At 44.5% G+C, this 14,626-nt stretch overlaps 1 protein-coding gene across 1 annotated transcript in view; it reads right to left on the bottom strand.

Annotated features, from left to right (window-relative positions):
* Window positions 1-584: 584 nt before the first annotated feature.
* FOXK1 (forkhead box K1) overlaps window positions 585-14,626 on the bottom strand; it is a gene marked incomplete at its 5' end in the record, with an annotated part of 21,697 nt that continues 7,655 nt past the window's right edge. The window contains 7 exons of the mRNA XM_010156168.1: window positions 585-1,220; window positions 3,506-3,730; window positions 5,628-5,909; window positions 6,617-6,783; window positions 7,979-8,172; window positions 9,930-10,076; window positions 11,301-11,457. Of these exons, the coding sequence (XP_010154470.1) occupies window positions 1,000-1,220; window positions 3,506-3,730; window positions 5,628-5,909; window positions 6,617-6,783; window positions 7,979-8,172; window positions 9,930-10,076; window positions 11,301-11,457 (1,393 nt within the window). The remainder of the gene's footprint in view (window positions 1,221-3,505; window positions 3,731-5,627; window positions 5,910-6,616; window positions 6,784-7,978; window positions 8,173-9,929; window positions 10,077-11,300; window positions 11,458-14,626) is intronic.

Genomic DNA, 14,626 nt, shown 5'->3' with positions numbered 1-14,626 from the left:
AGTGCAGAATATTTCCTCAAGTTCACAGAGACAGTGGCAACGTCTTCACCTTCAGTGCTATTCTGAACAAAACCTGGTGCTCCAGCACAGAACGTGATCAATCAAATGCACACAGGACCTTTTGGAGACACCCTTTCCCATGTGATCCTCAGGCATCAAGATACTTTGGCTGTTGTCCAGAGCAAGTGATGAACAATCGTAAGAAACCACTGAAGGTACAAAACCCTTTGTTTTTAATATCTTTACAGGAACCAAATTAATACAGGTCCTCTGTCATCTTATTCTCCCTCAGAGGGAATGGAGAGAAATTACATCTGGAAATCCAGGTGGTTGAGCCCTGCAACTCTTCCTCCTGAATCCCCACATAAATAAACATTTGTCCGTATTCAGAATTTTTGCTTTAAAAAACCAAAATCATTTGCCTTTTTCTTTAAGCTTGGTACCATGTTTCTTTAATGCTGTTGTTGTGAGATACTGCGCCCATCTTTCAGCATTTGATTGCCATAGGTGGCCTTTTTAAAATGGTCCTATGGTTCAACGCTCTGAGAAGCGCAGTATTAAGGCATAAAAAGTGAGGAGTTTTCTTTCCAGGGAGCAGATTGTATTTGCGTAACATTCCTTTAAATGCTGAACTGCAAATCCCATCCCCTCAGAGCCAACAGGGGAAAAGACAGTTAAAAATATCCCAGCAGTCATACAATCAGTTGTCTGTATTTTTTTTTTTGAATCTTTTTTTTTAAAAAAGGAGAAAATATCCCATAGGTAAAGACAGAACAGAGTTCCAGGTATGGATTCTTGGGAGGGGTTTTCCATTCTTTTTGGCACCTTGTGATTCTAACAGCTGTTGACCTCCCATTTAAAATCTGACTTTGAAAAGAGCTCTTTATCCACTACGTTTTGAGCTGTTACAGTTGTGGCTTGTTTTCTCTGAAAGTTGCTTTAGGGGCTGCTGCCATCCCATGCCTACCCCGCATCATTCCAGCTCCTCCCACCGGTTCTTCATTCACTGGTTGCCTGTCCTTGTGGCACTGCAGATGTGATAACTCCAGTTTGGGCTGGGACTGCTCCACTGGGCTCTTCTATCCGGGGTCTTTTGACTTCGGGTTCACTGGAAGAGGCTGCTGCTGTCTCTTCGGTCCCTGTCTCGCATACTCGGCTGACGACAACAGGAGTGGACGAGCTGGCCTGGGCTGCAAGAAGCTGCAATGGATTTGTAAGAGCTGGGAAGTAGGACGAGAGAGAGAAAGAATTAATGTCATGAAGTACCACAAGTGTTTGCCATTCCAGAAAACAAGAAAACAAAACATCACAGTCAAATGCAATAGCTGGCACATACTCCAGCGCTGTTTTCAAGTCCATTTCGTAAAGCTTGCTAGCCTCGTCCCTCCCCCCAGAATCTCCGCTTTATGCAAGTTTACCAAACCGGTAATAAATAACCCCTTTCAATGGAGAACTTTCTTCTTATCCACTGTCAGACAAGGCACTGCCAGCTAAGCATTCATCTCCAGAAAGGGAGGATCAATCCCCTGTTCAAATTACAGCGCACCTCCTAAGTTCACTGGCCAATTAAAATCAGATCTTCTTGCAAGCTGCAACGTCTGTGTGCTGTGCCTTCAGCTTAGGGGGCTCTGTAGCCCCCCTCGCACAGGAAGAACAGCCGGTCTGTTGGGAAACTATTAGAGTCCAAATACTGAGTCGTAGGACATCTCACTTGCAAAAGGGGCAGGAAAGGGCTTACCTCAGACAACCAAATGCCTTCCCATCAGAACTGGGATCAGAACACAGGAATTTCTGGCTCCCAGTCTGGTACTGCAGTACTGACAAAAGCTCTCACCCTCCCATTAATAAAAGCGGTGAGAAAAAAAGACTATTTAAGTAGCAATCCTCCGTAAAAATGTCTACAATTCCTAGTTCCAGACAGAGAATGTGCTTACACACTGGCTTTGGCACACAACACTGCTTGGAAAACAAGACACATGCAGTTTTTGGACTCTGCATCAATCAGAGAGGCAGCCAAAGGGGACCCGGGAGACAGCACATCCTCTGCCCTCCAGACTGATTTGCGAAGGATGGGATGACAGAACATTAGCGGTGTGTTCACTGCTAAGTGCATCAAAAAGGGAGCCCTAGGATAAATAAACAAAGCAAACAGAACAAAGACCCTCAAAGCCCAGCAACTTCTACCAAGGCACGAGAAGGAGGCTGCAGAGGAACAAGAGGATGAAGGAAAAAAACAGGGCAAGGATGAGGACAGGCACCAATTACAGTTCAGCGACTTAGGAAGCCTAAACCTTGCACTTGAGGAGAAGATGACTGCTCTTGTCTGTATGGAGTTAAGAGACTCGCGCTTTGTTTTGTGAACCGGAAAATTCACTATCACTTACAAAAACACTCAGATATAACTGTAATACTTGCTGTTTGATGAGAGCTAGAAAAATTTAGGTGAGAACAGAGTATCTTAACCTGAAAATGTTAAATAAAAACACCTGTCTGATCCTGTATTAGACAAACACTCCTTCTGAGTAGCAGCAACTGCCCCAACCGTATCTATTCAATATCTTAACATCCTAGTTGCATAAAAACATTATTGCTATCATTTTTTCAATGCTCCAGTAAGATTCTTGCAATTCAAATGCAAGGCAGGTGATATTGCCAATAGAGGTGGCAGAAAATTCTGTAGAAACATTCCTACCTTCAGGAAAGCCATCGAAATCCCACAAGTGCCCTTCATGTCAAACTCCCCATAAGCACCAGCCTGGGACAGCAGAGATGCTTAGCATCTCATTGAAAAGGGCTGTAAGAAACCTGGATATTACCATCCCCAGCCATCATCCTTAACTGAACAAAGCCTGAGGTGTTGTGCAAGCAGTAAGAAGAGGCTGCCAAGACACAGCTACTATGGGATTTTAAAAAATCAGGCTTGACAAATGACTAGAATACATTCTGTATATAAAAAAAATCCTACATTCATTCACCTGATGAAATAGATCTTATTTCTCTCAGGCTCTAAGACCTTAAGATGGGAAAGTATGTTATTTTCTTAATACTCTACGGAGTCATTTTTCACAAGATCTAAAGAGCACCATGGAAATTTTATTATTTGGCATGCTGAAAGCAAAGGCTGTTTGTCAGAAGAAAACAAATTAAAACAGGCTCTACACAAGAACAGCTAACACTTTCAACAAGTAACCCTCAAAAGGTAGAGAGTATAAGTAGTAATAAATGCACAGCCAAGGACAAAGGAAAGACACTGGACTTTTCAGAAGCAATGCTAGATAGCAAAACTTTTCCAACAGGGAAAGGGAACAAAGAGGTGGACAGAAGGATATCTACCACCAACATTTACAGCCAGAGAAGCTGAAAAATTGGAATACCATTGGAATTGGACACATGTAATAACCTGATATATACCAACTAAGAAGGGAAAACCTTACAGCTTTCCAGCTGAACTGCTAAGCTCAGAGAGCAATCAAAACTCAGACACAGCAGTGAAAACAGAGCCTACCATAAGCGCTGCCGGCGATGCTGTTGGTAGGGACAGCATGTTTCCCGTTCTGAGTGACTGCTCGCACAGGGAGTTGATGCTGTCCAATGGTCACCGGAGCTGCCTGCTGAAGGATTGTGACTGTCTGTCCTGGAACACCCTGTGCCATTTGACTGGCGACTGTCTGAATAACACGGCTGGCCGTAGGTATTGTAGCAAATGCGATTGTTGGCTTTTCATCCATGCCTGTTAAGAGTAGGACAGGCAACAATCATTTACTAGCCTGGCTTAGCAACAGGCATTATTGTCATTAACATTTTAACAGCTATACATACCCCAGGCTTACAGATGTGAAAATACCTCAAGCACCACAGAGGTCAGGGATGAATATTTGAAAACACTAAAATATTCTCTATTGTATATATACTCTATCAATATTAAGAACAGTTTTCTTACAAGCCACTCAGGAAAAAAAAAAACCCACCAAGATTATATACTTGACCCTTTGTCTTAAAAAGGCATCATCTCCCTTATTGGCACATTACAGCTGTGATACAGACAGCAGTCCTTGCAAATCTCATAGCTTACTTTGTAATTACAGGCAAATTGGCCTGACTCTCAATACCACACAGCAGGAGAAGGCATTAAGATCTTAAACAATGCCTGGAGCCAAAAGTCTGCAACAGCCTTCTGTCAGGCCTGCATGTAGGTTGATTTACAAGGAGGTCTTCACACAATTGCAAGCTGTTGCCAACTACAGAAGCATAGGAAGAAACCAGGAGAGAGTTAAAAAATAAAATAGAAGGAGGGCCGAGTTCCTGGATAGAGAAAACTGTCTGAGAGCACTCAACCACTTATCTTACTTCCCAGACAAGTAAGGGGTCAATTCAGGTATGGAACACAGAGAGGCCAGCCTCCTGCTAGGCATGCAGGCAGAGAGCCCCTCTTCTCTTCCAAGGGCTCTGTGGGTCTCAAAGCAGAAGGCAGGCAGGAAGCACAAACTCATTAGTCCTGTAGGGAGAGAAGGCTCCTCCCAATTTAACATGAGTAGACAACAAGAGCGGAGTTCCACAGGACGTAAGCGTTGAGCAGAGATCTGCAGGCAGGGTGATGGGAAGCAGGGAGAAAAAAGGCAAAGCAAGCAGGGAGATTAGGAAGGAAAATGGAGCAACCAGGAAAAACAAAGGGAAGGTAGACACTAGAAAAGGATACAAGTGGGATGAAAGAGCAAATGACAGCAAGAACTAGTGAATGAAAGAAGGGAGCAGGTGACAGGCAGCTGCAACTGTTAGCGCTTGAGGAACATGTATGGGCTCCAGACAGGAATTTCTTGAGAATGCAAGTGAAACTGAAGCAGGATAACCAGTGCTGAACTAAAAATGCCAGTGGTCCTGCTATTGTGGTAGGAGAAGATCTTTGTCATTCTTTTCTTTCCCTTAGCGAAGAACCATTGCCCCACTGCCCACATAAAAGCAATCAGAGTAACCATCCCTGCTGCTGGTACAACACACATCTATGTTGTACGATAAGCGCTTCTGCAACGGCGAGCAGACAAGGTGTTGCCTAGATCACAGCAAGAGAACGTTTAACTCACGAAATCCCCCAAGGCTGGAATTTCCAGCTTGGGAAAAAGAGGTCTTTGTTGTAACTGGTTTTTGAAGATTGCTTTAATGGGGCACTGCCTGCACTTTCAGAAGCACATGCTTTCCTCTAGGAATCCAGGCCTGTGGAAAAGAAGGGTTCAGTCATCTATTTACAAGGCTATCCTGGAGCAGAGTTTCAGCCTTTCCCAGGCTCTCTCTTTTGGCTAGAAAAAGGACACATTTCCATAGCACATCCAGCTGACCAATACACACGCATAATATTGATACTGGGGATAATATAAATATTTAAAGCACTGCATGTTTCTTCAGCTGCCAAAGTCTGTTAGGATTTATTCCCCAGAGAGACAAAGGAGCACAGTTGTCCTGCTCACTGGTGGAGGCATGAAGTGGATGAGCTCTTACTTGGTTTAAGTTTTACCTGGAGAAACATCTTTTGATTATGGGCTAAGCACCCAGTGTGTGAAACAGTGTTTGACCACCCACCCCACCAAGCCTGCTCAAGACTTAGTATCAGAGTAGCAAGGGAGGTGAAAAGCTACCTCGGTGGTCACCAGCTAAGTCCAACACCGCTCCTGCAGCTTCATGAGCTCCTCCCGCTGTGCCCTGATTTGTGAGAATGTATCCGTTTGCAGAGTTTGCAGAGGAGGTCACAACTCGGACCATTGTAACAGTGGGAGCCTGTTGAACTACGTGAATTGCATGGCAGGAAGGCTGTTGAGAGGTCACTATCGATGCTGGCATGTACGCCACTGGTTTTGCCACCAGTGTAGATGGTCGGGGAGGAACAGCCATAATTACTGGCTGGGCACTGACTGGAGAACCTAAACAGAAGAGAGAAGCATACATTAACAGGCGAGGCAAAACCACTTCCATTCATGTCCCTTACATGCTTCTAATCTGCAACACTCAGTCCTTCTACACTGGCATGAATGGGGGTAAGGAACAAAAATTAAGGCTTCAAAAATACCATCTTCAATCTCCTCTTTCCTAACTTACAAAAACCCTTACGTGCCATCTAAGCACACTTCTGTGAACAGAGGCCACAATAAGCACAAAAAACCCATGAAGCTTTAACGAGCTCTGCCTTCCAGCCTCACCAGGAACACCCCATACATCAGGCCAGATACAGCACAGCTGACAAGCAGATACTCACCGGGACTTAACAAATTACCAAGGCCCTGGCCACAGCACCACAGAGCTCTGTGTAGCCAAGCTGATCTTATCCAGAAGGCTGGTAAATTGGTGTGAGCGAGCTACATGCTGCCACGGCTACTCTGCTGTCCGTTCTTTAGAGCCACCTAGTTCAAGGTTAGCTTGTGTTTCTATGCATTCCTTCATCTCCTGTCCCCTCATCTAAAGATCAGCACAAAAAACGGCCTGAAGCTGCATATGCATCATCGGTCTCTAACAACGAAGTGGAAAGAGACCCAGATCCTCCCACAGCACACTGGCAGCATTACCTCGGTGTCCTCATCATGGCACTGGGTGCAACTCAACGGTCACCCTCTGTGAAACAAGAGCTACTCACCAGGTGCACTCTGTGAATACCGATACTCTGGAACTGAGGCTAACTTTGACCCAAAGTCGTGATCATGTGGAATGGGTGAGCCCTCCCGTGACAGGCACTCTGGAGTCTGTAGGCCACTAGAGTGAGGGGACAGCAGGCCAGGGTGAGTAGGGGAGGCTGGAGCACTCCTGAAACACCAGAAAGTAGTGTTGGCAAGTGTAAATGCGTTTCAACCACAAGACAGCAGCAGACACCAAGAGTTATCTCCAGTACAGGACTCTCCAGCAGAAGGACAGCCTTTCTTCCACACTACCCACTGTGATCTTGCTGGGAAGAGTTAAAAGGTACACAGTAACCTCACAAACGCGCTAGCACCAAATAGTGTTGTTGTATTCCTTGCTGAAGGAAACTGGACCCTTCAGAGTGTGCTCAACATTTCCTTTTAAAGACACACTGCTGACAGAAAAGCTCTGAGTGTCTCATGTTCAGATCAGTTTTATAACTTCAGGCCATTCTCAAAGGATCTTTGTCAGTGTTCGAGAGTGACAGGAAGAGGAAAAGGAAGGAAGATGCAGTGTAGCTGCAAGCGTCTGGCCCCACATATGCTTACAGAGCAATTGCTCCCCTTTCCACCCCTTGCCTCCTGCCCCAACCACTTGGTTCCCACCTCTGGTGCCACGCAGCAACAAAACACGACGGGTTGAATGTTTCTTTAATGACAAACAAGACAGAGAAGCTGATCAGCTGAAAACACATCCTCCTGTTCCCCCCATTTTAACAGACAGAAGTAGTGTGGGAGGATTGTTACATGAAACTGCTCCAGCTCGTTTTGGATTGCAAGTCTTATTCTCTCAGCCACAGGGCTCAGGGGAAGCTGTCAGTGCACACAGCTCCTCTCGTGCAGTCCCACCGCTGACTGGGGCGGTGGCACAGAACACCCTCCATTGCTTTGCTGCTGACAACCACGATCAACCTGATCCTCCCTACAGGAGTGTTTTAAATACCACAAGAGTTATTCCCACTATGATCTAATCCACATCTAAACACAGCTTTCCTGAAATGAAAGACTGGCATCTGAAAACACTTACTCCAGTGATAACTGCTTTGAATTTCTTTGAAATGATGCCAGAACAGATATGTTATTTGATGCATTTTTGTAGTTTAGTTCTGGATTTTTGTTTTTTTTTTTTTTGTTTTTTTTTTTTTTTTTTTGTGTAAACACTTAAGAAGTTGGAACAATTTTCAGATTATGCCTCAGGACTATCCAACTATATTACCTCTCAAACTATAAACAGAAACAAAGTTTGCTCACTGTACTTCAGGAGAAGTTTTTGTTTTCTTTGTAATGAGTTTGGCATAGAGATTAGAGGAAATTGAAGTTACCTGGAGGAGAGAGGCCCAAAAGGTGTTCGGAAGCAGGACACTCCTCTTTGCCTTCGTTTTCTAAATGCTTGCTCTACTAGTTTGGCTTCAGATGCAGGGTCAATTCGCCAAAAAGAGCCCTTTCCAGGCTCCTCCTGGGAGCGTGGGACTTTAATAAAGTAACGGTTCAAGGATAGATTGTGTCGAATGGAATTCTGCAGGAAGCAGAGGAATGAGGTGATTATTTTGCCACGAGGAAGCATATAACAAAGACAAATGGGTTTTGCCACACAGCTTGTAAAATCCACACTGCTAGAATCAGTGTTGAAGACAGAAACAAGTCACTCAACTCACACAGCTCCAAAGTCACAGAACTGCAAGAGAAAACCTGAGGGAAGGCAGATTTTCCACTAACCATGCTGAAAGATGGGTTTGCTTGGTACTGCACCATCACTCAAATACATCTGGAGCCGGGCAGTGCAGTGACTTTTTGGTGGAAAGCAATGAAAGAACTTCTGCTGAGGCAGGGGGAAATGACTGTAAACCACATCAGAACTCTCTCAAGACAGCCTTTATTCTAGGCAAGCGGAAAAAATTGCCTGAGCCTGTACTAACTGCTTACCTGCCAAATGATCACCAGGGTGCCCAAACATGCCCTAAAGGACACTGCATCTCAGGGTAACCACAATGCAGGACAGCCAGTGTGCCCTCAGACAGCTGTCTCTGAGAAGAATACATCAGCTATGTGGCACTAGTCCAGCACTGTACGGGTCTCCAGAGGTTGACAAAACTCATTCACCTTTCCACTGCAAAAGCTCACCTCTGACTGGGCGTAGCACTGTCTTTTGGGCTAGGGGACAGGCTCAGTAAGCCCAGGTTTGCACAAGCACCTTCCTCTTCCTCCACTTTCAAAACAAAAAAGAGCTCTTGTAGCAGCTTTAGATGAGCTCTTCACAAGTGAAGCCTTACAATACCACTGGTAGGGGAGGGGAAAGGCAACTTCAGCCTCCACTGAAATGCAGCTCTTTGAAGCAGGACTCAGCAACTGGTTCACAAAGCACAACTCTGCCGAGCAGGTTAAGGCAGGAAGTGAATTCCACAATTAATTAGAACTGTAGGGAAAAGCCAGGGAGGCAGAAATGTATTTATTCCAACTGTACTCAAAGTGCACCAAGCAGTACTGCTCCTGCCAGTTGAACACAAAGAAATCAGCAGCTGCAAGAGTCTTTCCAGCTGCATCAGTGCATTATATTCAAATGACAACACCCATTTCATAGGTGCGATGCCAAGAAAAAGTCTGAAAGCAGGTGGAGCTGAGGTTTCTGAAACTTTGAAAGCAGCTCTCAAGTGAACATTTAAGCTTGATTTAGCATGTGTTAACTACATCCAAACTCTCCTATGAAGCTGGTCAGATTTCCCTTAATACCACAAGGAAGGTATAGACTGTAAAGTTCCCCAAATTCCCATTCTGAGATTCAAAACCTGCTAACTGTGCCTTAGGCAATGCAGTTGATACACCGGGAAAAACAAAACGTGTGACGATTTAGGGTATCATGATTAAAAACTGAGACCTCTGTTTTAGGCTGGACATCACCTGCTTGGAGAGATCATGCCAAATGAAGACAAGGTGAAGGATTAAGCAAGATTCAGGCATGTATCTGGGCAGAGGAGTGACTGATAGCAAGGATGAGGAAGAATAAGAACCAAACAAAATGAAAGACACATGACCAGCATTAAAAGGGTTTCAGAAACCAGAAAGCCCAATAGTAACAAACTACATTGCCTTAGAAAGTATTTTTAAAAAAAACACTAATCACCCACAAACAAACTAGTCAGCTTACGTTAAACAAATTCACTCTGGGAATAGTCAAAGCAGCTCTACTCCCAGTGCCCCAAATCTTTAATAAATGCATTTCAAAGCAGATCGGACCTGACAAAGTAGTTTAAAAGCTTGCCCGTGTCAAGAACTCACCTGCCAGCCTTTGTCAGCAGTCCTGTAATATGGATAATGCTTGGTAATGTGGGCATAGATCCCACTTAGTGTTAATTGCCTGTCCTGTGCTGAAGATATAGCCTGCACAATTAGCTGAGCATAAGAATAGGGTGGCTTGGACTCATCCTAAGGAAAAAAAAAACCCAGGAATTTAGTCAGTAACAAAGAATTCCTACACTAGAGCTACCAAGAACCCAAACTAAAAAAGCACATTGGGCTGTAGTTTTCACAGATGCTAAGACGGGTGAGTAGGAGCAGCATTACCCTCTTGTCTTTCACTCCTGTTTTATACTGCCATCTCCCAATTTAGCACAAGCATTTGTGTTAAAGAATCTCCTTCCCTTTCCCCACAAACACAAAAAAGCTTAACTTTAATCTGATTATGTTCCCCACTGAATTTACCACAGGTGCTTTCACCAGCACAAGGCACAGGATCAGGACAAGCAATTGACTGCAAAGAGTCAGAGCGTGTAGGGTATGTTCACTGCTCTCAGTATTCATGAAACTAAAGCTTTCAAATCTGCCCAGCTGCATGAACTTTCTAACAAAGTGTAGTTGTAAGTATGCTATCAGCTCTCCTCCCAGCAACAAGCCCAGTATGAAACTTGATCCTGTCCCTTCCCCTCTCCAGCAGGATTTGTTTCATTCTAGCGAACTTTAATTTGTTTGCCAGATCTCATATTCCCAGCTCTTCATATTACTCCATCAAGAACAGCCCTTGTCTCAAGGGAGAATCCAACCTACAAAAAAGCCATCTAGTATTGTGTTCCTCCACCCAATCCCAAATCAGGTGGTTTTGGATAGAGACCTTTAACTTTGATCTGGAGATCAGCTCACCAAAATTAAATTTTATCATTATAACTAAGTTATTTTTTAATCTAAATTCCACTTGCTACTCTCATTTAACGCTTGCTTGACAGGCCTTTCTGTTTGTTTGAAAGTCAGACTACAGATTTCTCATGGCAAGGATCTGGTTTCTATCCCTATTTCCCCTTTCTCCAAAAGGCTTTTGCAAAATACCATTAATTAAAAGGGAAAAACAAGACTCAAATGTAATGTACCTCTTCTTTATGAGTTCTTGATTTATCAAACAAGCAAAAAACATTCTCCTTGCTTAACCATTGATTTGAATATGTTTTGGGCAGCTAAGCAAGTAGATTCATCATCTACCACTAAGATGATGCTGGTTTGAAGGCATGGTCTCAAAACCCCAGAGGATACTGTATGCAGTGTTCTCACAACCAGGGTATTCTCAGGCCTCTTTTAAATATATCCAGCATTGGCAACAAACTCCCAGATCTTAACAAGTCTCCCCACGAGCACTGCTGGGTAAGTAATGTTTCTTCGAACCTTTGGGCTGTCCCCACCAGACGTATCTGCCTGCTGTTCTGATGCTGCTTTTGCAGCATACTCTGCTGCTAGCTGCAGATCCGAGGTAATGTTGTGAACAAAACGGTATCCTGAGGATCCAGCACCACGTGGACTGGCCGGGCAAGAGTTGGGAACACTGCAGAGGCAAAAAGAAAGTAATTAGTCACTTCATTTATTAACAAGACATGTAATTCTTACTCTTTAAGGTACAGTAAAGCTCCCAAGTCACTGAGCAGCAGATATGCACTGGACTTATTTTTGCCCCTGTGGCTTATCCAAAACCCAGACAGACTGAGAAAAAAACAGAGATAAAACTGGAATTTCTACAACCTCCTGACATCCCTCCCACGCCACTTTCTGCAATCAAAAGGCAGCAGAATCCCAAAGTATTAAACAGCTTCTCTGTGTTTAGAGAAGCACTTAAAAACAATATAAGACTCAAAACAACGTACGCTGTATCAGGGATAAATACTTGACTAAAGAAGTAGCCTGCTATTATAACTTGTGAATGAACCCCACACCACTCTCCTTATAGCACACGCAATATTTGGTCCTTCTCACGAATACAGGCTACGTTCTCTTACGGCATCACAGTTAAAGCATCCAGCGCAGGCATCTGCCACGAAGGTTCCCGTCTGACACGACACCTGAGCTTCGGAAGACCATACCCTGACTAGTGCCACACACCTAAGAGAAGGAATTTCCTCGATTCACCAGCGCACAAACGCTGCTAACAAAAGGGAGCTGCGATCACTCGTGTACCACACAGAAGGTGGCTGGCTCAGCTTTGGCCAGCACAGGGAAGAGACACCGTCAAAGACCAGGGCCACCACGAGATGGCATCGCAGGAACAGCTACTGAGCAGGAGAGGCAGGCAGAAGCTGATCAAACAAATAAAAGGTGGCTATAATTTGCAGCACCACTCAGGCACGCAGAAGTGAGTGCTACAAGATAAGAACTAATCAGAAACGTGTGATCCCTAGACAAGCCTCCTTGATTTGCAGGGTTAGAATGACGGGAGGAGAGACGTCCCCTTTTTCTGTCTCTCCTCTGTTCCGTGCTGTCCAGCATTGAGGGTGCAAAGCTGGAATGGTGTGACGCATAGCCAAATGTCAGGATTGCATGTCTTCTACATAGGAGCAGAGAGAAGCGAACAAGAACGTAAAACGATACACAGAAGATTTATACAGCAGAACAAGCAGATCAAATTTTATGAAAAGATGCAAGTTGAAGCCACATCGGAGACCCAGAATTCCGTAAAACTGGCAGAAACAATCCTCTTCCCAGTTAAATGCCCAACAGCAGTGCTAACCGGACACAAACAGTAGCTGACAGAGCACTGTGCTAAACGTTGCACGAGAAAACACAGGACACAGTCCCTTTCTCAAGGAGGTGACTAAATAAGCTTTCCCCATCTGCAGAGGCACATGTGGATGGAGAGGAAACGTTGAGACAGCCCCTGTTTGCTCAATGAGCAATACCTTCGGTGCACAAGCAATCTGTCAGCGTCAGGAATGACGGTTTCCTACCGCAGTCCAGCCTGTAAACTGAGAAGTGCTGCCTCTCGGTGTGGTGTCTGTGCAAATGGTTGCAGCGCTGAGCTCAGCGTAACCGAGACTGGTTTCTTCTACAAGTGAATTACAGGATGGGGGGCTGGGGGAAAGGGAAAGGCAACAGAAATATCCAGCCACAACAAACCCTTGCAATAGGAAACCCAAGCTCACCCATGTACTACTAGTCATGCAGAGTGTTGCACAGCACCCGTTAACCCTTTCAGCACTCACCAACAGTCCTTTGCATTAATGGGCGATGCCAGTTAGAAGCGCAGCAGGAGGTGAAGCTTCCAGGAGGTGCAAGGAATGTAATGTTGATGAGCCCATGTGTACAAATCTCCCTTTGCCAGAGATAAAGGCATTTCTTACCTGGTCCTTCAAAAAGCAGAGACCTGTTTGTGCAGGAAAATGAATCAAAGTTCGCTATTCCATGTTTTGAGCCCGCTTTAGAAGTGGATAATGCTAAACCACAGAAGACACTCTTCATGTCTTAGTATTCACATGGGGAGCTGGTGTGAATTTAATTATGCTGCTGTCATTTTTCAATAGCTCCTCCACATACACACTTCTTGTAATGTGCAGATAATTACAAATGGAATTCATCTTCATACATGAAACAATGACAAACCAAACACACAGCAATTCTTTTTATCTTTGTGTTTGGCACCTAAACAATTATTGTAGCACATGGACCAGGAATGGGATAGGATGAAACCAAGCCTTCAGATTTTGTTCTTTGTCTGCAGAAATACATGAACTGCAAACCACAGACAGCAGCCAAAACTCAGGTCAGAGATATGGAAGAGAGAACAATTCTCCAGTAATCCCATGCTCTGCACAGAGGTGTATGTCTTTGCTTTTTATTTTTTAAATAAATACAACTATGATGGCTTCAAAGATTGTCCTGTGCAGTCCAGACACAAGAATTGACTTGATTCTTCAAGATCAGCAGAACAAATAGTCCAGTTTTTGCTGTTTAAATTTTAGCTTCTGAGGCTGATAATGAGTTTTAAGTATTCTCTTGCCTTTAAAAAAAAAAAACACCACCAACCCACGAACAACCAAAACAAAAACCAAACACCCCCCCTCTAAACAAAACCAAGAGGAAAAACCCTAACCCCTGAAGGGTTGTGATTGTCTTAACTGCTGGCAAAGCCCCTCCAACCTTAAGTGTTGTTAACTTTGAGAAAAGTCAGCCTGTCCCAGCAGATAGTCACTGAAGAACCTGACAGTCCACTCAAGAAGCAGCTGTGCCATGGTACGGCGACAGCAGTAGCTGAAGATTTGGAAGAGGTACTATTCTTTTACCAGAATGAAGCACTCCTGCCCAGGCAGAGCTGCTTCCTCTCAGCCTGGATCAGCGACCAAATCAAGAGACATGGGTACAGAACCAATAACATAAACTTTTAGATGCTCCATGCAAAGAGACAGGGTAACAGATGCTGCTGAGTGTTCAAGCTCTCAGTCAACCATCACAGCTTGTCAGGGGAAAGGAAGAAAAAGAGCTGACTACTGGAAAAAACTAGGAGGCACAATCTGTCACCCCCCACCCCCAACATGGGACAGGAGGAATGAAGAAACAGTTTTACTAAAAATACCCCTCCGAGGGTTAAGTTAAAATTAAACATTAGTGCAGTCAAAAGAAAACAAGCAAACACAATGCAGTGACATCAGTTTCCTGTAGTTCCTGGAATTCTCCTCACCACCCAGAGCCAGGGGCTGGCCAGGGACGCTTGCGTGCACTCACACCCC

Source organism: Eurypyga helias, unplaced genomic scaffold (assembly GCF_000690775.1).
Source record: "Eurypyga helias isolate BGI_N326 unplaced genomic scaffold, ASM69077v1 scaffold13527, whole genome shotgun sequence".
In the NCBI taxonomy this organism is placed as follows: domain Eukaryota; kingdom Metazoa; phylum Chordata; class Aves; order Eurypygiformes; family Eurypygidae; genus Eurypyga; species Eurypyga helias.
The sequence above is the reverse complement of the archived record's forward strand: the minus strand, read 5'-3'. Positions and strand labels throughout refer to the sequence as shown.